We start from the raw sequence: 23,947 nt of genomic DNA, 5'->3' as shown, positions 1-23,947 counted from the left end.
ACACCATCCCCGTTTCATCAGGTGCGTACAGTTCCTCAGCACACAAAGAAAACAGTATCGGATGCCTGGAACGGTTATCATAGCGTCCCACTGCGCGAAGAGGATCGCCATTTAACAACGTACATCACGCGATGTACAAGGTTACATCACCTCAGGCGACGGATATTCAAGGCGATTCGATGCTATAGTATCCGATTTTCCGAACAAAATTAAGGTGACTGATGACTCTTTATTATGGGCAAGTGACATTGGTGAATGTTTTTTCCATACCTGTCGTTGGTTAGATACATGTGGGCGAAACGGCATTATCCAGAACCCATCTAAATTCAAATTTGCCCACGATACTGTTGAATTTGCTGGTTTTGAGATCACCCCGACCAATGTCCGTCCATCATCCACCACCCTACGCGCTATCACCGATTTTCCGGTTCCCAAGAACATAACAGATGTGCGATCTTGGTTTGGCTTAGTCAACCAGGTGTCATATACGTTCAGCATGGCCGACAACATGGCACCCTTCCGTGACCTACTAAAGCCACAATCCGAATTTTATTGGGACGATCGATTAGATGAACTCTTTGCTACGTCTAAGGCGAAAATCGTCGATGAAATAGAAGAGGGAGTAACAATTTTTGATGGATCCAGACGCACTTGTATTGCGACCGACTGGTCTAAAACCGGGGTGGGCTTTTGGCTGTACCAGAAACATTGTTCCTGCATGGCCGAAACCCTGTTTTGTTGTCATACGGGGTGGAAAGTTGTTCTCGTGGGTAGCCGATTTACCCACCCAGCTGAATCACGTTACTCGCCAATTGAAGGTGAAGCGTTAGCTGTAGCGTACGCCTTGGATAAATGTAGACATTTTGTTTTAGGATGCCAGGACCTGATCATCGCTGTGGACCACAAGCCCTTGCTTGGACTGTTCACCAACCGGTCTCTCGACAATATCCCTAACAATCGATTGCGGAATTTGAAGGAACGTACACTACGTTATCGATTCTCCATGCAACACATCTCAGGATTGAAAAATCGAGTTCCAGACGCACTGTCACGCCACCCGGCAGGTGATCCGACTCCTGAAAAGTTAGTACTGCCTGATGATATATCCTGTATTGCTGCATCCACTGCATTGTCTTCATTGAAATCTACAACTTGGGAGGACGTCCGTTCAGCAACCACCGCGGACGAGGAAATGAGGATACTGGTAGATCTAATTGAATCTGGCATTACCGGAAATCGGGAAGACTTACCACCTCATCTTCAGATTTACCACCAGTATCGTGACCATCTCTCAACAGTTGACGGTGTCGCTCTCTACAAGGACAGGGTTATTGTTCCGAAATGCCTACGCTCCAATATTTTATCAAGCCTGCATGCTGCACATCACGGAGTCACATCCATGACCTTGAGAGCAGAATCTTCCGTCTTCTGGCCTGGCCTTACTTCTGACATCATCAAACTACGACAAGGGTGTAAAAGCTGCGACCACATCGCACCATCACAACAATCAGCTCCACCGACCCCTCTCAATTATCCTGATTATCCATTTCAACAACTATGTGGTGACTTCTTCCACTATGCCGGTCACAATTATCTTGTTTGTGTTGATAGGTATTCGAATTTGCCTATCGTGGAAGAAGCCAGGAATGGGGCCAGTGCCCTGATTGATTGTCTACGCCGCACCTTTGTCACGTATGGCATACCCGACGAATTCGCATCGGATGGGGGGCCAGAGTTATGTGCATCATCTACATCAACCTTCCTTCGAAACTGGGGTGTCCACCATCGTGTTTCATCGGTTGCGTACCCACATAGCAACTGCAGAGCTGAAGTTGGTGTTAAGACTGTTAAACGGATGCTAATGGATAATGTCGGCCCCAGTGGCAACCTCGATACAGACTCATTCCAACGTGCCATGCTGCAATATCGCAACACACCCAACCAAACCACAAAACTGTCACCTGCCATTTGTTTATTCGGACGCCCCATCAAGGACTTTATCCCGATTCTTCCTGGTAAATACCTTCCCCATCCGACATGGGTGAGCATGCTTGAGGATCGTGAGAAGGCCCTTAGACGCCGGCACATGGCCATCGCTGAGAGGTTATCTCGATACTCAAAGCGATTGACACCCCTCTGTGTTGGAGACAATGTTCGAGTTCAAAACCAAACTGGCCCATACCCGCGTAGGTGGGATAGAACCGGATCGGTGATTGAAGTTCATCAACACGATCAGTACGTTGTACGCATTGATGGATCTCGGAGAGTGACATTACGCAATCGTCAGTTTCTTCGGAAATTTACACCCATCCAGCCTAACATACCATTTGAGCGGCTTGCAGATGCTTGGCGCACCATATCACCGACTACCTCGCCAATGATACCAGCCAAACCGTCGGATCGCGATATAGATGACAGCAGCCACTCTGCAGACCAGCCTCGATTGTCAAAATCTCCGCCTCCACCAGCTGAACATGTTGCAACCCGGAAACCCGTATTTGAGGAGGGCACTTCTACCGCACTCCAGTCCGATAAAAGTCCTCGCATTGATTCACCTTTGCCAACGTCACCACTACCTTCGATTCGTCGCTCTACGAGAGAGCACCGTCAACCAGCATATCTTCAGGACTTTATCATGAATTAGTTGTCGTAAATCACATCTCTATCGTCATTTGATCCCCAATGACTGGGGGGAGATAGGGAATAATAGACAATAACCATGGACAATAACATTGTATATATTATTTATGTTTCAGATCAACATTGCATAATTATGACGCAAATGGTTTGATTCCTATCTAGTATCCACTTAAAAAAAGTAATCAAAAATCTAGTAATTACAAAAACAATATTTGTTTTGATTTGTTAGCAGGATATTCCCTGTTTAAGTTGCAAAATATTAGCTGGGGAAAAAAACCTTCTTGCTGGTCACCATATCTTGTCTCACACAAATGTAAATAAATTCCTTTGTGGGAGAGATGTGCCCCAAAACTATATTTGGAAAATGGTTTCCCATATGGGAAACTGACTGCGTTATGGGAAACCGTTTCCCAGGGTAGTAGTTTCCTTTTTTGTGTCAACTCCCAAACTGAAAAAGTGTTTCGCACTTTGGAAGAGAAGTGTTTCAAATGGAATAGAAGATTTCGAGAAATAAAGAGAACCGAAGAAGAAAAGTGCTTATACTAAAAAGAGAAATGAGCCCATAGGGGCCATCGTAATAATATACGTGAAATATAAAAGCAAGCATGGAGTTGGCCATACGGTTTCGGTTTTATAGAAGCTTCGTTTACCATGTTATAATGATAAAAACGGTACCGAAAAGTATATAATCACGTGCCAAACCTTCATGTACACCATCATATCTTCTTTTTAAAGTCAGCATAGTCCCTCTCTAATCTCCACCCCAGGATGTCTATTTTTTGTATAGTAGGGCCTTTTCACGCGCGTGCGCAAGAGAGAAACATTTTAATAATTGCCATGTTATGTTTCGTTTTAATTTTACGTATTTTTTGCTGGATTCTCAATTCTCAAACATTTAAAAACATAATTTTAATATTTATTTTATATCTTTATCAAACAAAAAATACTTGTTCTTATTAATAAAAAAAAGAAAAAAGATTATACTTCAAGAGGTTGTGTATATATTATAACGAATACACGAGTTCACTCACAGTTTCAGTTAACCATTAATTATATAAATATTTCTTTTGTTGCTACAGCGCCCTTAATGAGAACTAAGAAATTGAAATAAAATGTTATGAATTAAGAAGGCCCTGACCATGAAGAAAAGTGAAATATTTTTTTTGTGAAATATTTTGTTACAAACATATGACTTCAGGTTACTACCAATAACATTTTATTAAATTTTCATGCCGGGTGACTAATTATTTCATCAAAAATGAGAAATATTAATAGTACTCATGGTGTCAAAACCTTATTATTAAATTCACTTTGTTTACTTCATATTTTCAATACAGGAGAAAATGAACGAACACTTAAACTGTTTTAAGCGCGCTTCCTGACTTACTTCTGAATAATTAAAAGAAGGAAAAATCTCAGCCAATCATTCAAAATTTCCTGCGTTTATACCTCTTTCCATTCATATTATGAAAGGAAAGCACTCTTCTCCTCCAAGATCTCTTGCTCCAAGAGAGAAAGTCCTTGTTATGGAGCCTGGGGAATGAGAGGTTGGAAAAATGACGTGTAAAACGAGCCCCTGGGGATGGACACATAGCGAAGCTGTACAATACATAGGGGACGAGCACAAACAAACAAACGGAATCGAAAAGGGTAAACAAACTCTGAGCCTGTTTTGCCCGTTCCTGTTTCTAGTTTTGAAACTGAAATTGGAAAGAAAATCGACAGATGCATAAGATAGGTACATCATTTCGTTATATTTTAGCTATCACAAATTTAATTATTAAGTCGTGTGACTTTCATAAACAATCCTTAATCGCACAACGCTAGGATAATTACAGCTATAGCTAGCTAGCCATTCAACAAGTTGCAAGTTGACCTTTTTTTAATAGTTAGCTAGAGCTTGGAGGAAAGAATACGGAAGGAGAAACAACTCTTTTAATTCTATTGAAACACTGCGTGAGGTTCTAGCAGGTGTCTGTATAGAAACTTAATTTGAAATTTTGGCGGTTGTGTGACTAAATTATTTGTGAATAACAATTCGCAACTATGATTGGTTATAAAAACAATTAGATAATTTGATGATGAATTTGATGATAATACCAATACAAGAAGCCACATTGAAATCAGTAAAATTTCTTTTGTTCTTATGTTAACATAATTAGCGAAGAAGCACATGCTCGACACTTTTGTAAACAAAAAGAAAAAGTTTATATCTCGTTTTAAAACGACGTTCTGTTATAAGAAGTTATTTCTTTAGTTAGAATAAACATTAATCCAGCACACATTTTGTCGGCACACGTCCGGCGCATATCTGTCTATATTGTTTTTCATGATCAAAGTGGTATACTCAAGCCTGCAAAAATAGGTTAATATCATGGTTAAACGCTTATTTCCAAACGTATTGTTGAAGTTTTTAACAGCAATGTTTACCGACTTATATTAAGCACACTTTCCATATAAATATCACGTGCCTGCAGCGTGTTACAGTCAGATTTCAATAGAAAAAAGTTAGCCCCTATTAAAGGAGAACATGGAATTTGATCATTTTTTTGCGTAAAAGACTCGGTCGAGCACCTCACGCACTGATTCTTTTGAAATTAAAAACAATAGAAAATTCAATACATTTAAAGCGTACAGAAATGAAGTTGTTTCTCCTTCCGTATTCTTTCCTCCAAGGCTAGAGCTAGCTAGCCACAACCTCGGACAAATATATTGAGAAAAAGTGCGGAATTTCAAGGATCGCAGCCACAAGCAATGAAGAACGGCGTTTCTATTTAAGTGACATGCACTGCGAACTTGGTAAGTTCACTTCTCAATGTCACAGCAGACTGCACTCTCAGGCAGATTGTTTACAATGGACTTTATGATCTTAGGTTGTTTGGCAAGGACCTAATTGCACCATATTTCGAACATTTTTCAGATAGTGGAGTGGATTGTTCCATATTTGAACAAAGATACTAGCTAAGAAAAATGCAGGCACTTTTTATAAAGAGGTAAATGATGTGTTATACCTTAAATCATAATAGCTACTTTCAAAAATACGGACATGTACCACGTGACATTTGCCCACTGGAAGAATAACAGTGCTGATATCTGTCTTCAATTCCATTTAAAAATAGTTGGGGTAATTAAGCAGGTACTATGCCAATACATTTCCCAGCTACTACATCTAGAATTTTTTTATTATTTAAAAAAATCTACAAAACTTGGTGGAAAATGGGGAATGCGGAACAATATTTCCTAGAGATTTACCTATATCTTAAATTGTGGTATTTATGTGCATGTGACACAAATAAAGTGCAGCATTGTACCTAGGGATTGTTATCTTCTCTTACATATTTACAGCATCTTCTAAAACCCTGTGAATGTGTTTTTTTATAACAATGTTGTAAATATAAGTTCTGGTTACAAAGTAATGTTACTTGACATGCAGCATGTAGAGAAGAATGTATGCCTTAGAAAATCATTAATTAATAAACAAAGATTTGCTGCATAGTTTTAAAAAGTTCTGCTGATAAGAAACTCACATGTGACTAAAGTAGAAAAAACACCAATCTTTGTCTATAAACAAGCATGCCTCTAGTGGCAGGTGTGGTCATTAACGGTACAATAAAGCAAACTATTGAAACAATGATTATGCCCCATATAAGTGTTTTAGGAAATGCACACACCTCGCAAACACACCTGTGGGGCAGTAGTTTAGTTGATGGAGCAATAATTTAGTTTATGGCACCTTAGTTTAGTGGCTATAACTTTCGCACTTTGTGCAGGAGATTTGACTTCCCTTGGCGGCGATTATATATGGGGGAGTGAATGATACCATAGACCCGGGTTAACCCAAACCATGTGAGGGAAATTGAGAGAAGAGCTGTTGGATGTGGCAGGGAGTTGTCTGGTAGAGCGCAGACCCTAATTAGGTCCGCGTAGCTCAAAATGAGCATTAAATATTCTAGGACTCCTGATCTTAGCCATGGCCCCTCCTGGAAATAATAGACAGGGTATATTCCTCAATATTTGTGAGGCTAGCCATATAAAATGTGCACATCTATCTACTCTCCTGTGTAGTTCCCTATGTCTAGGAAGCAGATGATCATGAAAGAAGTCAGTTCAGATTTAAAATCACCAATACAATTGACATTCACTTAAAACGAGAAACATCTTTCCTAATATTCTTCTGTTAAATAGTTTGACTTCATATTTTTTTATTTTTTTATTATTTATTTAAAGTTGGTTTTACATAGTTTGAAATAAAGTGACTAATTCACACCAACCATTAAACTTAAACTAAAAGATAAAAAGATAAAAAAATAATGAAACCAGAAGACAAGATTTATTAGAGGTTTACCTACACAGCTTTCAAGAACATATCTTCTTATTTCTTTATATAATCTGACAGTGCATTCCATAAAAAGTAGCATCTAAATATAAATTAACATGTTCCACAACTACTTGTGGTGGTTGGTCTTTTGTAAAGACAAAGACACCCTTGTGATTTGAAAAAGTCATTTAATGAAGGTAGGACTTTACAAAATATGCAAATGTGAAATGAGCAGAAGCAATTTGTATTTGATACTATAAATCGTCCAGCTCCTTATCAAAGATGCAACCTATGGATTGCGGCACATTTATAAATGGAAATAACGGAGTTAATGGAGGGTTTACTACAAGGCATTTGTATAATTGGAGCATACCTAAACACACGGGATATAAACGCGTTTAATATTAATGGTTGATTAAACTCCATATAATTTATAACCCTTTAAAGACACCCAAGGCTGTAGTTTGCTCTGTGTACAACGTGAGAATATGCAAATAAAATGAGAGCATGTTATCTATGTTAATACCTGAGGAAATCACAGAATTAGAAGAAAATATGGTTATATTATAATCACCGGAGTTTAATAGTATTGTGTTCCTAAATCAAGAAACGTCATCTGAAATTTTGCTGGATTCGGAACAAGCTAATTGATGAAAAACATGTAAAAACCTTGGATAAGCCATAGACAACTTACAACTTCAGCATGAAAGCATAACAGGCAAAAATAGCATGATGCTATTTGCAAAGTTGCAGATATTTGTTTTCTCAACTATAAATAACAAATCATTGATAAAAATAATGAAAAGCAGAGGACCAAGGATGGAACACCCACAACTATTTACTGAGTGAGGCTCCAATTATGGGCCTGTACTATCTTTTGTCAAGATAGCTTTTTAATGTACGTAATAATATCTACCTAATAGGCTGCGATTTTCCGCAGTAGCAAATCATGATCAAGGGTATTGAATGCTAGGTCCATCATTATGGTTCCCAACCTAGATTTATCTAGGCACTCATACCAAAGACCTGACATTCTAAGTAAAGCATACTGTATGATGTGTCTGTGTCTGTGACGAAAGCTGCATAATTGACAGAGAACACTTTTTTAAATATTCAAAGTATTCTCTTATAGACTTGAACAATAAGAGTTAAAATACTAGCAAGGCGAAAATCTTTCTTGAGAAACTTGTCCTCCTTTCGAAAGACTAGAAACACTTCTGCTAGCCTAACATCTGGAAAGGCGCCATTGCTTATAGAAGTGTTATATACAGTCTGTAAGTGGAGTGCAAATGACCTCAGCAGCAAGCTGCAAGACTTTAACGGGGTTGTTTCACTGGGAGATTTTTGTGAGTTTAGACTTCCTGGTGAAGTCTCCATAGACATCACCAGGTTCAACATGAATAAACCAAAATTGTCTTATGATCTAGTGTCTCCAACACTGGGATGATCAGTATACTTTCTTAATAGTAAGGTGATATCATCGAGTTCAATCAAATCTATATTGAGACCAACTGGCACAATTCTCAAGATTTAATAGGCAAATCGTTAGAAATATTAAAAGTGTTAATAATTTTTTTTCATCAGTTATGTAAGTTTTATAGTCGTCAAGAAAATTGGTGTTCTTTCCCTGGCTAGAAATTTAGTTGAGAAAAAGGGCTTAAGAGAAGTCCGAACTTAAATTGGACCCCTTACCCTAAAAAAAAGAACCCAAATTAACAATATAATTTCTCTGCTTTTTATGTAAATTCATCAAAGAATGGTAAAAGCTATAGCATGATTGAAAAAAATTTGAAGAATTATACGACACCATAGTCCCCTTTCGGCCTAAGTGTATAAAAGGCGGTATTTGCTTGGTAATAAGGACAATAAGAATTAGTGTTGGGCCTTTAATCGCAGTACTTTTAAATGTGTGACGTAACCACACACAAGGGTCAACTTTACACAAGTCGGCACAAAATCTACAAAATTTTGTTTTTGATCAGTTTCATTTTTGTGTTCCATCAGGTGCAGCTCGATGTTTTTCAAATGAGTAGATATGCAACCATTAATCCATCCATTCAACCATTAATGACTGAATTACTGATGTATTTGGGACTATGTCCTTCCTTATTACTTTACTGCGCTTTTATGATCAACAATTTTAAAAAGGTATGAATCGGGATCTAACTTTTATTTGTAAAGTAAGTTATCTGTTTTAGATTGTCTACTTCCAAATAAGTAGCAATGTTCTTCTATTAAAGCAGATTAAAGTACCTTGTTGATTTTTTTATGTCATATTTAAAACAATGCATTTCACAGAGATAAATTTTCGCAAATCAGTTATTTGGAGATATTTAGAGAAGAAAAATAATTTTCGCTAATTATTAGTTTTTTTGGCCTTTTTTTGCTAAAATTTGTCTCGCTAAACTTTTTAAAATGACCATTCGCGGAAGTTATAGTAATATTTTTATTCCTTGATTCGCAAATGTTTATCCACTAGAGGTTTAAAAGAGAATTTTCGTTTTCCCTTGTTCGATCTTCGAATTGCTAAATAATACATTATAGAATTGCTCAACGAGCAATTCTATAATGTATAAAAAACGAATCGCAAAATATCTTTGGAAATCTTTCCAGTTTTAGAAATTTGTTTGTTTGTTTGTTTGTTTGTTTATTTAATATTTATTTTTGAATTTGCTCATATCACAGAGGCTGGCATTAAATTTTGTAAACTACAAAAACGAAACGAATCAATTGACAGACGCCTAGAAGGTACTCGGTTTCCATTTCTTTTTTCATCATTTAACATTAAAAACAAACAAACAAACAACCATAAATTACAAGGCTTAAACGTCATCAAGAAGCTAATAAATGATCAGTAATTTATTAAGAAAAAGAGAAGAAGAAAAACGAAAAATTCCTTTTGTATTTTAAAAAAAAACGCGAAGATAAATTTCAGTCATTGTTAGTAATTTTGCAAAGAATTATTTTGCTAATTGATTTTTCCGGGAATTTGTGGAAATTAATCTAAGGGAAATTTTATGGGAATTGATTCAAAGATACTTTTTGGCAACAAGCTAGATGGTAGTGAGAATCACTTGATCGAAACTTGAAGTCTGGATGGATAGAGATTGCCATAAGAGAGACTTTCACCTTTACAATACTGATGAAGAAGAAGATATAAGAAGCTAAACAAGAAAGTGAATAAAGGATGCAAGTAAACATTCTGCGAGAAGATCTTTATCCGAAACTGAATCTTGCAAAAACTTTTTATTGCGTTTGTTTTGCTCTTCTAGGTTAATAAAATGCAGTTTTATTTATGTATTTCTCGTGGTCATACATGGATATTGTACCCAATCAACAGTATTGATTATTGTTTTTTGTGCGTAATATTTTAATTTTTTAAACACACTCGAATTTTATACAATTAAAAAATACACAAAGAGTAAATATGTTGCTCTGAAGAATGACATAGAAACAAGTTGACATTACAAACTCTTTCACGTACTCTGAGTGATTGTAATAACACTTCTACGTGACAATAATCGTTGAAGATTAATTGGCTACCATTAATGCACATACCAATCAATCGATATAAGCCGAACGATATTTATCGTTTAATAAAGAATGTCGGACACTCTTGGCCCATTCCACCAGTTTTAAGAAAACTTAAAGAAGTAAAACTTCCCTGGTCTATCTTCAACACTCATTGTACCTTAAGGCAAGAAATTATTTGCGGTAGAAATTTGTGCGGAACTTTTTTTTTGCGGAAGTAATTTTTAACTACAAGTCCAACATAGAACTTCTTCTGTTAGATGAAGATGATGATACAGATGAAGTTAACATTGTGTGTTAATTTGAAAATTAGATATTGTGTTTAAAATTCTATTTATTTAGCCCCCCTTTTTTTTAGCCCCCATTTTTTTTAGCCCCCATTTTTTTTATAAAGTCCCCCTTCTATAAAGTCCCCTGTCTAAAACCTCCAGAATTTAATAGGCCCCCGGGGGCTAAAAAGAGGAATTACGGTAATCCTACATCGGAAAAAAAAGAGGTAAAGCCTTAAAAGGTTAAGCCTCCTGTTGATGTTGGAATGAACTCTACATATATGACGTTGTCAAGCCGGTATAACTGATCGCGAATGTCAGGTACAGATTTCATACTAAAGAAAAATTTGTGCTTAAATTCTAAAACGAATTTACTGTAAACGTGGTTTCTATGTGGTTTAACAAATGCAATCTAGCTCAGCAGTTGAATTTGCTTGAACCATTCCCTGAAACTTACTATACGATGTCTTGACAATGACAGCGCCAAGATGACGTTGGTCGTTAGGTGTCATCTTGTTTTTTTTTAGGATTTCTTCTTCTTTCTCTGTTAGCTTGTCTTTTGTGATAAACCAGTTGATTGCGTTGAGGTAGTAACCATATTTAGGCCCAAGTGCGCACAATTTTTCCACCATTTTTTCACCATTTTTTCAAATCACCAAGCTTTTCAGCAGCAGCAAAATCGTCGGCATAGCCAGCTGTCTTTGTGAAGTGTTCATTTGTAACAGAACAGTCTACTAGCGTAAGCACAAGTGGGATAACTGCGATCGAATATACAGCCATTGCGATTGGATCACCTTGTGTTTTTCCTTCACTTGATTTTAACACCCCTCCACACATAATATATGAAAATTCAGTATAGCATTTGCGAAAAATGATAGTACTGTTATGAAGTAATGTCTGACGATCGAGTTGAAAGCATTAGTTTCATCTAAAAGAAATAATCGACCAACTGCATCGCGTGTACAGTCGAATTACAACCTGTTCAGTAACCATCGCAAACTAATACCGGGCCTACAGAATCCACGAGGTCATCTGTAGCAAATCCAATTCCAATTGGGTGTAGACCAGGGTTTTTGTCCAGTGGGATGCAAGTAAAGCTTCAAACCTCTCTAATATTTCTTTGTCGATACATAATTTTTTGATCATGTTCGAAATTCCACCACACGGTTCATTTAAACTGTCTTCAAAATCTCTTGATATCAGAATTTGACGCCACCCCTTTCTACGTCCAATCCAAATCGACCTGATCCTACTCTTGTTCGTGCAAGCTGTTTTTTTACAACGTCGCCGTTAATAGAATCAAACTTTACAGGGTGCAAACATTTTCGTTTATCTACAAGTAAAATAGGCAAAATTAAGTACAGAAATTACGAGCGAAAATTTGCTATTGGAATTGGTAACCTTGAAATTTTCTTAACTGATAGTTGGGTAGAGTGTTAATAAATTGAAGTGGATGGAGATTTCTCTGAGTTTTAAAATACAGATGGTCATTAATACTTGGCTCTTCGCTCACCAATAAACTGTACATAACGCCTTAAGTTATCTTCATCCCCTCGGTCAAGTTTTACTTTCGTATATACTACTACCTCACCATATAGCATTTACTGTCAGAAGTGTCACTCGCATGTAAAATTACGCTGGCATATTATCGCACGTGTTGTTTGTTTGTATGATAAACAGAACAATCGTCACATACAAGTAATAGAACCGAGGTAATAGACCGAGGGACATGTAGTTTTTAATTGTTTCATTCAATATGTGTTATTAGACCTCTATCTTTGTTTATTTGGATTTCTTCTTTCGATTTTTATTATGTTTTTTAAAGACTGAAAAATTCACAGTGTATCTTTTTTATATGCAAATTCTAGTTTGAATATCTACCTAAGAAAGTCAACATCACTTCGCACCAAAACCCTTTTGAATTTTTTTTATATCAGAATATCAAGCTAAGCTGATTATAATCAAAAAGTCTCTTTTTCAGAAAAATAAAGGTGTTCTTATACAAAAAAGCGTGTAGATGAACAAAATTTGGAAGTTTAAAACTTTTTTCAAGAAGGGGTTTTATGAGGAAAAGGAGCCTTCTATTTTCCTGTTAAATCCTGTCGAGTGGACAGCTTCGGACACTCTCCTTCGTTGATGATTTTGTTTTTAAACTTAAATCTAAAGAGATACGTCTATTTTTATATAAAAATATAACTTCTATTCTTTAGAGTCTCCTTATCTATTTTGATTCGTAATTAGTTTAACTAATTTGCTATTATACGCGAGCTATACATCACGTTAAAATAAAAAATCGTCACATAAAAACATTTTGCGTGTTTAACTGATCGTCTTCTGATTTATACGATCATTTCTGACATTTTTTTGGTATAAAGTCAACTAAATAATATATTTATTTTATTTTCATTTTATTTAAATTTGCTCATATAACTTATTTTTATATTATTTTTTGTTTGTTTGTTTACTTTGGACAGAATATAAACAACTTTATTTGCCTTGGGAAAACATTTTCCTGACTGATGTCATATATTTCTGGCGTGGTCAGCTGACGTCCCATGTTTAGCTAAGTGAAATTCCCACACTCTGAGTTAAGCCACCACAATATCTGTCGAAAACAATAACATCCCTTTCATTGTGTGTTTACGTTGACATGAAATCTATTCGCAGAAAAGCACATAATCGTTTTCTATGTTTTAGACGCATGACCTATTTATATTATATATTTAATAACTAAATTATTTATACTCTTGTGAAACTTTATTGCTTATTGAAAGTGGGTTCAAAAGTGGGTTCAACTGTGTGTAAAAATGGAACTTGATAACGAAGGATTCAAAGCAGAAGAAATAGCAGTGGTACGTCCTTTTGACACGGTTTTTTTTTCATGAGCAAACAAACGCAAAAGTTTGACAGCCCTAAATATAACAAGAGACTTCGGAACATCTTATGTATCGAAGTATATTATATGAAGGATCGTGTTTGATTCACATTTCAGTAATATAAATTTTCATTTTCTTTTTCATTTAATTTTATATAATAGCTTTGTTTATTAACGTCGCCGATTAAAAAAAGATATATTTCAAATATAACTTGATCAATTATGTACTAAAAGGCCAATTACTTGGTTTCATTGCTAATGTTTTGTTTGTTTGTTTGTTTGTTTGTTTGTTTGTTTGTTTGTTTTTTGTAAACCTTAAGCATTCGCTTTTTAGTTAATTCTTAATTTAACAAAGATTTTTAGGGTGGCTTTTTATTTCGTTGTTTAGCTTCAAAAATCATTAAATTAAAAATAATTTTTTTGCGGTCATAACTTTCGTTAGAGATAACAAAGTATTTCTAATTACACATGACATGTTGGCACGAGCGATATATTTCATGTGCGTTCTGTTACAAGTCCGTTCTGTAAATTATGATTGAAACTAAAGGGAATGCCCCCTTTTACAATAAAACTAAAAAAAAATCAACTTTCACTATGCTTTTTAAGTACTTCTACTTTTGTTTTCAAGTGGAAACTTGCCTGGTTTAGCGACATGAGTTTCTCGGTTATGCATGTTTTTCTTTCATTGAGTATCAAGAATTGAAAATTTACAAGTGATTTTGCGTATGTATTTTGCGTTGCTTTGGCTTGATTTTCAGTTGTCGCGAGAACTTTTTCGCCATAACATCATGTGACGAAACGTCTCTATTGTATTAACGAGTAAACAGATAAAATATGGTAACTGTACTCAGGGCTCTTTCTAGTCAAATGAAACTTTTTTGTTTTTATTGATTCACAACTAAGCACTACTGTTTATGGTTTCCTACTGCTTGTTTGTTTTGTTTGTTGTTTGACTGGGACATGAAGAAGAAAATATCGCGCAATTCCAACTAGACTGATCATTATTCTTATTTCTGTATTGTTCTAAACAATAGATCTATATTCTATTTTTAACCTGAAATTGTAGACTTACATTTTTATGCACTATTTTTTTATAAAAAACCTTGACTTTGTGAAAATAAAACTTGATGATAAATTTAAAGTGGAATATACATTTCCGAAGGGTATACTTACTGCGTAATAAATTGAGAAAAAAAATAAAATTTGACTACAAAGCTATGAACATCTTCCTCATATAACATACCCTTATTATATATCCTCTGTATTATTTTTCTAGATGGTAATACGACATGTTTAAATATAAATTTAATAATTTTTAAAAACGAAGCTTTTCGTCAGTACACTTACATCATCGAGCATTAAACCACTCAATATTAATCTTTTGTATTATTTATTTTGTGTATTTGTTCACCAACATATCGATTTGTTTTCTTAAGAGTTAGAGTTACAACAGCCTCCAAGTTTTATAAGTGGATAAAAATTATAGTTTTCTTTGCAGATTTTTTAAATCACGTTATTGTATTTACTTAAAATAAATTTTGTTTTTATTTTTTTATTTGTATGGCATCACATCTTCCATTCAGTTAGTAAGTATATTAATCCAGTCTTCGTCATCTTAATAGTTGTTAAAACTACACAAAGTGTTTTCCAGGCTAATGGCACTATTTTTGCAAATATTAATTTTCGCTCTTCGTTGTCGGTTAGTGTGAGATACATTGGGCGTTTTCACATGCTTAGATATTTCTGTATACGAAATGGTGCTTGAACAGCAGAAACGTAAGTTCGCACTGCTCGTTTTTTTTTTTCTTTCCTTTGTATTTAACTTTTACTAAAAAAGAGAATTTTTACATCTTGTCGATACAGCGTCTTCTTCCAACAAACATTTGTATCTTTTCGAAAAGGTAAAACATGCAGGAAATGTATTTTACAATGCAGCCCGTCTCTTCAACATGCACAACTCCAGATCAATACGTTGTGACAACGCGTCATAAGCCACTAAGTTTGTGTTTATAGCAAACAAAGCTTATATAACTTTTCAAAAATCAGCTCAACATATTCTTGGTCTTAAGTCTTAACGTATGAAAATCATGTTTTGTTTGAGATCATCACAAGTCTGTCATTGGTGCGCATTTTGCTTGACTTCAGGCAGCGTTGAGTGTAGGATCTTCACTTTAGAGAAACAGTCAGGCTGACTAACGGTTAAAGGGGATTGAATTTCGAGACCATGCACTTTGATTTAAAAGAATCTGTTTATCAATACATTGCTAATTATCTCCTCAGTAATATATTACTATGCATCTCCCTAAAAAGGGCTATGTCATACATTATCTTGAATAATGCATTAGATACTACTTATCTCCCTAATAATGCATCAATGTTTATCTTCTTGTATTGCCATGTATCTTTAGACACTATTACGTTGCCATTCGCATCTCTCGAATAACACGTTGCCATTTATCTTCAGCATTGAATTCTTTTTATCTCCCTTATAATTCATTCCCCACAGTGCAATATTCGCAAAAAAAAACTGTTCAAATTACCGACTCCCAAAGGAATAGTTTAATAGGAACAATTTACATAGAGTATGCACTTGTGAAAATAACGATTTCATGTAAAAAACGATTGATTCGCGAAAAAAAGTCAGCGAACTGCACTAAAAATTTATAGGCACGAATACTTGCGATATATCTAAAAACGGCTTGTTACAGAAAATTTGTGCTGAGTAAAAAACTAATGTACTTTAATAGTGTAAACAGGACTTTATATCGATTTTTTTTTTAAATCGTGTCACGAGACCTAGACTATTACCTATAAATTTATTTCTGTATATATGCAATTTTTTGATTTTTAGCTTTTTTAATTTTAGATTACAAAAGATGAACCGGCAATGAAACTTGACTTAATTCGACAATCAGTTCGTCGCTCTGGCAAAAGACATGTGCGCATCGAAAGGCCAGTTTACACGGAGGAAGAAGTATCGCGTTTATACGGACAAAACATTGAGGATGAATCGCTTATCAAACAGTTATCAACAAGGATCAAACAAAACTGCACATGTGCAGATATTTTGCAACGTTTTCTCTCCTTCTTTCCTGTTATATCATGGCTGCCAAAGTATCAAAGACATTATCTCCTGCGGGACATATCTGCGGGGATAACGCTGGGTATAATGCAGATACCTCAAGGTAATTACCCCCCGTTGCACAAACATTCTTCGCGCGATCAGCCATTAGGTTGGATTTGCTATTAAGCACTTAATCGTTTTTTTAAACGATTTTTTTGTTGCATTAACAATTAATATTTGATACATGGTGTTAACCTTCCCTTTTATTAAATTTTCGATCTTTATCTTCGCCCTCTTTTTAACAGGTATGGCGTACGGTATGTTAACAACTCTTCCGCCAATCTATGGATTGTATGCATCGCTTATCCCTGTGCTCGTTTACTTTTTAATGGGCTCTTCAAAACACCTTAGCATTGGTAAGATTTTTTTCATTTTGTAAAAAGAAACCGATCTATATGCAACTTCTGAATTGGAACAATCCGATAATTTTATGAAATACAGTTTAGTTTTGCACACTGTTAGGCCTCGAATTCGTGTCTATTTAAATTTGATTGCAGCAGAATTTAGCGCTAAATTTCAAATGAATAATTTTTAGGAACATTCGCCATTATATCGCTAATGGTTGGCGAGGTCGTGCAAAAAAATATGAATGTTAACTTTCCATCACGTTCAAATGGGACAACAGACTCGCAGTATGATCAACTGCTGGTAGAAAGTCGAATCGAATACGCTGTCACCGTCTCTTTTCTTGTTGGTGCGATCCAGGTGTTGATTTTATTATCTTCAAGTTCCTTTATGAAGCGAGTTTCTTTTTCAAGTATATGTTAATCTTGATTATTTTTTTCTGATTTAGTTCGTCCTTGGATTTTTTCGTGTCGGTTTTATCACAATCTTTCTCTCCGACCCTCTCATCAGCGGATTCACGACAGGAGCCGCTTTTCACGTTTTTAGCAGTCAAGTGAAACACTTCGTTGGTATAAGAATACCACGGGATAAAACAAGTGGTTACTTTAGCTTGTTCAAGGTATTGTTTAAAAGCATGTAGAAATTCCGTATTCGTGTTCCGTGCCTTTAATCTCTCAAGTTTCCAGTTGTGTGACGTCACTAATCCAGCATTCCTACTGACTAGGAGCAAACAACTTAGTCACCTTCGTTTTTTTATTACCCTTCCATGGGTTATTGATTCATTATATTGCATTAGTATTAAATTTTTTATTGAATACCTAAATCTTTAAATCTACTTTTCTGCTACTACTACAACTTTTTTTTCCATCAATATATATCTCTTTTTTTTTAGTTGTATGGATACATCTTCAGTCACATCAAGGAGACAAACATTGGTGCATTGACCATTGGCGTAGTAGCTACAATAATTTTATTCGTTGTGAAATATTTTACGCAAAAGTATAAGGAGAAAATAAAGTTTCCAATACCAGCCGAACTTATAGTAGTAAGTTTTTGTTTATTTTTTGTTGTTTGTTTGCTTATTTGTTTTCTTTCGTTTAAGGTTAATTTTCATCTTGTTAAATTCTTTGTAGGTCATTTTAGGGACTGGATTGTCGTACGGATTCAAATTCAAAGAAACATATTCAATCCCTATTTTAGAAAATGTTCCAAAAGGGTAAGAATCACATTTTAAGTTGTCAACTAGCAAATCCCGTTAGTAGAAACATGAATTCTTTTTCTGTAGACTGCCACCTCTTTCTTCACCAAAGTTTTCCTACATGCAAGACATGATCATTGATTGCGTCAGCATCGCGGTTGTTTCATATGCTATCAGTGTGTCTGTAGCCAAATCCTTTGCGAAGAAAAACAACTATAAAGTTGATGCAAATCAGGTCAGTGTACATGTACCTTTACTGGTTAAGCCAAAGGTTATTGTTTAAATTTAAAAACTTGAAAAATTTTGATGTGTACCTTTACATTTTAGGAGTTATACGCATACGGTGCAGTAAATATGGTTGGAAGTTTTCTTTCATGCTTCGTTGCGTCAGCATCATTGTCTCGCTCACTCATACAAGAAAATTTGGGTAGCACACAGGTAGAGTCTATTTATAATTTCTCATTTTTTTATTTAACGTGTGACATGTGGAACGATGTTAACCTCGATATGTGGCGGGCAAAAAATTTCACGAATCAAAAAAGATATATTTCGCTAGCATTAGTTTTCGCGAATAGACTTTTCCTAAATATTTAATTCTCGCGTACGTTAATCTACTTACCGACTGCTATATATGTGTTTTGCGATTAGTTCTGTTATTTTATAAACTTTATGGTTATTTTCTTATGGCTATTTTACAAATACAAATATTTTACAAATAATTATTTTAGCTTGCTGGAATTTTTGCAAGTGCTCTGATTGTCCTTACACTAACTGTGCTAGCTCCACTGTTTGTGTATTTGCCCAGGGTAAGAATTTTTGCTTACTTCTATTGTTTGTTTTTAAAATACATGTTTCATTAGGAGCGACAAACCTCAAAACTCATCTTTTCTTTCCTTATTCTTGAAATCGCAATAAAATTGATTTCCATAGGCAATTCTGGCTGCTATTGTTTTGGTTGCTTTAAAAGGACTATTCAAGCAATTTTCAAGGTTGAAGGTATTATGGAAGGCTTCTGTGATTGACATGGTAAGAAGTCTTATCAATCGTCTTTTCACTGCTGTATGATTTACTGACAATTTAAATATATACGAATACATACTTACATCTAGTCTTTCTCCAGGGTATTTGGATTGTGAGTTTTATAGCAGTTATTATATTTGGAGTTGATGTCGGTCTTGCGACTGGGTTGTTTGCCAATCTGCTGGTGTCTGTTGTGAGAAACTCCAGGTACATCCACTCTATCGATATTTTTAAATCCGAATTACTTCCATTTACTTAACGAGACATAATGAGTATGTTTATTAATCTACAGACCATCAACAACATTAATGGGGCAAGTGAAAGGAACAGAAATTTATATGGATAAATTTCAAAACTCTGTAGGTATATTTCGTGGTTTTTGTTAATAATACGAGCTTTTTTTGCGTTCTTTAAAACAGTCGTTTATGTTGGCTGAATATTCATTATGTCAACAATCTCTATTATACATCGAGTAACAATTTGTTAGCTAATTTAAGGGAAGAAAGGTTTGCAAGCTTTTCTTGCGCAATCTTTGCTGGCGTAATATTTTCTAGCACAATAATGTCTTTCCTTAATTAGCTGCACTACGAACTAAACATTTATTCATTGATTGATTGATAGCCCCTTCACATTTTTTTAGTTATATGAAACCCCGGGTGTTAAAATTTTCCAATTTCACGCACCTCTGTTCTTTGCAAATGTGGAATTCTTTCAAGAAAAACTGTATGAGTCTACCGTTAATCCAAGTACTTGCATCCAAATGGCAGTACCAAGTTGTTTTCAAGCACCCACAGCGAGGAGTGATCCCGATAGCTCCAGTGATAAGTTCTTTATGGAGAATAATTCCTACGCCCCACCCTTAAAACAGAGAAGCTTTTCACAGGTAAATTTTTACTCTTTCCATTCTCTCTCATACTTTCTACTAGATGATGGTTTTTTTAACTGAATGATGGTAGTTTTTAACTGAATGATGGTAGTTTTTAACTGAATGATATTCATTTTTAACTAAATGATGGTCGTTTCTACTTGAATGATGGTCGTTTTTAACCGAATGATGGTCATTTTTAACTGAATTACTGTCATTTTTTAAGTGAATGACCGTCATTTTTATCCATTTCATTTTTAGTGTACTGAGAAGCGTAACGTACCTTTTATCCAAAGAAGTGGCTCGTTCGATTCTCCAAATAATCTTTCTACGAAAGTAGTTTATCAAGACGAATCGTGCCGACTTTTTTGTCCCACGCATACTATTATACTTGAATGTTCACAAATATGTTACGCCGACACGATGGGCGTGGCTATGATATCAACAGTAAGTTGTGTTTTCGTTGCTGGCATGCATCATTTCTAATAAAAATTGACATTTTTTGCAATCTCGTCCCAAGGACTCTTTTTCACTTCTTAATACTGGGATGGCTTAATTTGTTTTTGTTATGTATTTTTAGGTTTGTAGCGAATTTAAAAAAGTTGACGTAAATGTTTATTTAGCAAATTGTCCAGGTAAATAATGTCTTAATTGCTAAGCTTGTCTAGTCAAATATGTTGTAAGGAAACGAGGATTGTTTACCAATTCAAAATCACAGGTTAAAGCAGCAGCATAGCATTTTTCATATATATCTATGAAATGCTTTTTTTAGAATGAGACTTTTTTAAGCCAAATGAGCATAATGATGATCTTTTAAACGTGTTTTTCTCTTTAAAATTCCTCTTTTTTTAATTTTAGAAGACAAAAAAGCTAGTATTTAATGTGTTATATTTATATCGCGTTTTTGTGTACGTAAAGTAAAAAACAATTCAATGATGATCATTAAACAATTAATTGATTTTATTTAAGCGAAACTGCTAATCTCACTTGAGGCCAGTGGTTTTACAAGTACACATGGTTCCCAACATATCTTTGTGTCTACCCATGATGCAGTGCAGTTTTCTCTTTCAAAAGAACACGTAAGTCATTATTTCGTTGATCCAATCCCTCTTTTATCTTCTTTATGTCTCGCAGAGAACTACTTTACGTTTACAATTTGTTTTCAGTTAAAAGGGATTTGTGAACCTCTGTTGAAGAATGTAAACAATGACGCGTCATATAATCTGATCGTTAGGGACGACAGCAGTTGCTCTTCTGCGCAGGTATTGAAACAAAGGTGGTGTTGCGCCTAAAAAATCTTTTTCAACTCATTTCAAACCAGCTTTTTTCACTTTATATATCTTATAGCACAGGTTATTATTAAGCGTGTTTTTTTTTCATAGGCAACCAAAGAAGACGATGCTGAAAGTTTCAACCAATCAACGTCTGAGAAAGAAGTTGTGTAAAAGAAAAGGCACGTGTATAATGTGAAGATGTGATACCATCTACATAAAGCATACACTGAAAGTAATTTCCGGACTGAAACGCGTGCTTATTTCCTTAATTATTTTATTGTTTTTGCTAACTCATCATTTTGGATTACCCCTTTAAAACCGATAATAAACGCTGTGGGGTAACATAGCGTTCCCTGTTGGAACTGCAACAAAATTTCTTAAAAAATATTTAAAAGTAAAATATAACGTAATCTTAGCCGGCGTTTACAAGGGTCTCTAAGGTGGCTGCACCTAGAACCTCTTAACTACCCTAAAATTGAGACCCAAGATTCCTTTTAAACTCTCTAAAATTTTTCATCCTGACATCAATCTTTCACATTTTTATAAAAGATTAACTAGTATGTTAGGAAAAGGTTTGGTTATTAGAACTTTCCATTTTCTCCTAAAATTTGTAATGATTGTTATGCGTTTTATTATTTTCTTCTAGCTTGACCTAAAAACCTAAATTCTCTCGAAATCTTTTAAAATTCATACCAGGTAGATTTATCCAATACAGTGTTTATGTAAACAGGATTGACGCAACATAACTTGCGCGTGTGTAGGAACCCGTTGCACATGCGCAGAAACTAACTACAAGTGTTTGCTCGTTTCCAATATAAAAGTTTCATGTAAACACAGTGTGGTTAATGGCAATCAGGATCGTCTGGGAATCATGTAAACGCCTCACGAATTTGTTAGGATATAAGATTTTGAATGTTATTAAAACTGATAATTTGTTATGTATATATTGTTTTATAAGCAAATATTTTTTACTGGTTTAAAATTACTACAAGAATATAATTTCATGAATATCTGAATGATTTTTAAGCAATTTTTTTGGTCATGATATGTCTGCAAAGGTAACCGGACTGTAACCTGTTTTAATTGATATTGTTGTTGTTTGTAAATCCGCGAACAAAGATCTGACGTACATTCCTGCTATACATGTACCCTTCGTAGTAAAAGAAGGCTAAACATGCACTTTTTCAGGGACTAAGTCGAAAATTGGCCATTGCCTAAAAACTTGCTTAACAACCTTTAGGCCTTACATCCGTCCCCTGAACACTTTGTCTCACTTAGCATCCTTCCTAGTTGAACTGTGGGAAAAATTATGTCGGAAGCAACTCTATCAGTAAACAGCACTATAGTGACTTTTGGAAAGTGTTTTTGGCTGTTTTGAAACAAACGCGTTTGGTAGGGTTGAAGTAAAGTTCACGTTGTCAGTGTCTAGGTAAAAGGGTGCAAAGCAAGCAACTAAGTAACTTGACGGCTAAAAAGTTCCTTTTACGTGTATTGGCTATCTTTTGGTGAATTAGTTTTAAAATGACAATTTTTAGAGAATTTTTGTAAGTGGGTACTTCAACAATTAGTTGATTAATTTTGAACTTTTGACTTATTTTTGAGAGGGTCAATAAACAAGCTCGTCCCCAGCGCCTTTTGTCTCTTTTTTTTTACTGAACAAAAAAAAGAGACAAAAGGCGCTGGGGACGAGTTTGGGTCAATAAATACAAAGAATTGTGAAAAGTTAATTTTATGAACTTAGCATTTTTTCGCAATTTTAATTTATATCAGGCCTATTTATTGAGATAAGGTAGGCTTTAATTGAACTTGTTCACAGAGGGTGATCATTATCATTTTTAACAACTCTAAAAAAAGAATATTTCTCAAGAAAAACTACTTTTTCCAGTTTCACGAAGTTAATTTTAGCGAAAAAGTCATTTCTAGATTTATTTTCGCGAATTGATCTTTCCGGGAATTTTTTCGCGCAGACAGATTTTCGCGAATAGGGATAAAATTCTCAAAATTTAACTTTAAATGTTGGTTACAGAAATAAATAAATAAGATGCATTAAAAAAGCATATGTCTGTTGTCAATTAATTTGAAAAATGTCGAAACAAAACGATATTCATCAAAATGTGCTTATTCTAGACAATTTTCATAAAGGAGGTTTTCTTTTTAAACCTTCTTGATTCAAGTAATTTTAAACTTTTCATTTATTTCGATCTAATATTATAGAAAGCATTATCACATGTTCCAATTCCCCCAAAACAACAAGCCTTGCTGTTGACTTCTTATTTCTTTATTGTTCTACTATACAGACGAATTGGAGACTTATTATCTATATGACAGGCGAATACTTACCATTACTTATCTTCACAACAATTATGTCAGTCATGATAAAAAGAAGTAACACTCGCGTCTTGTTACTTCATCACATTGAAATGCGAACGTCTTAAAAGAGCTGCTTGAAATTTTCAATCATCGCCTTTATGGCTATTCTTTCTCCTTT

General features: G+C 34.9%; 1 protein-coding gene across 5 annotated transcripts; it reads left to right on the top strand.

Annotated features, from left to right (window-relative positions):
• The first annotated feature begins 4,229 nt into the window (after positions 1–4,229).
• On the top strand, positions 4,230–22,475 carry LOC130655323 (prestin-like). 5 transcript variants are annotated; one of them, XM_057458062.1, is made up of 19 exons: positions 4,230–4,378; positions 16,500–16,818; positions 17,003–17,113; positions 17,293–17,462; positions 17,551–17,721; positions 17,995–18,147; positions 18,236–18,318; positions 18,388–18,535; positions 18,628–18,738; positions 19,029–19,106; positions 19,231–19,326; positions 19,421–19,527; positions 19,613–19,679; positions 19,961–20,203; positions 20,447–20,632; positions 20,766–20,820; positions 21,155–21,264; positions 21,352–21,447; positions 21,568–22,475. In XM_057458062.1, the coding sequence occupies exons 2-19, from the start codon at positions 16,521–16,523 to the stop codon at positions 21,628–21,630; spliced, it is 2,346 nt and encodes a 781-aa protein (XP_057314045.1). In that variant the 5' UTR covers positions 4,230–4,378; positions 16,500–16,520; the 3' UTR covers positions 21,631–22,475. The 5 variants fall into 5 exon arrangements, with proteins under 5 accessions (XP_057314045.1, XP_057314047.1, XP_057314044.1 ...); XM_057458064.1 differs by lacking the exon at positions 4,230–4,378 and adding an exon at positions 5,562–5,633; XM_057458061.1 differs by lacking the exon at positions 4,230–4,378 and adding an exon at positions 13,445–13,610.
• Positions 22,476–23,947: the final 1,472 nt, after the last annotated feature.

Source organism: Hydractinia symbiolongicarpus, chromosome 8 (assembly GCF_029227915.1).
Source record: "Hydractinia symbiolongicarpus strain clone_291-10 chromosome 8, HSymV2.1, whole genome shotgun sequence".
NCBI classification, from domain to species: Eukaryota; Metazoa; Cnidaria; class Hydrozoa; order Anthoathecata; family Hydractiniidae; genus Hydractinia; species Hydractinia symbiolongicarpus.
This window is presented reverse-complemented; position numbering and strand designations above follow the sequence as displayed.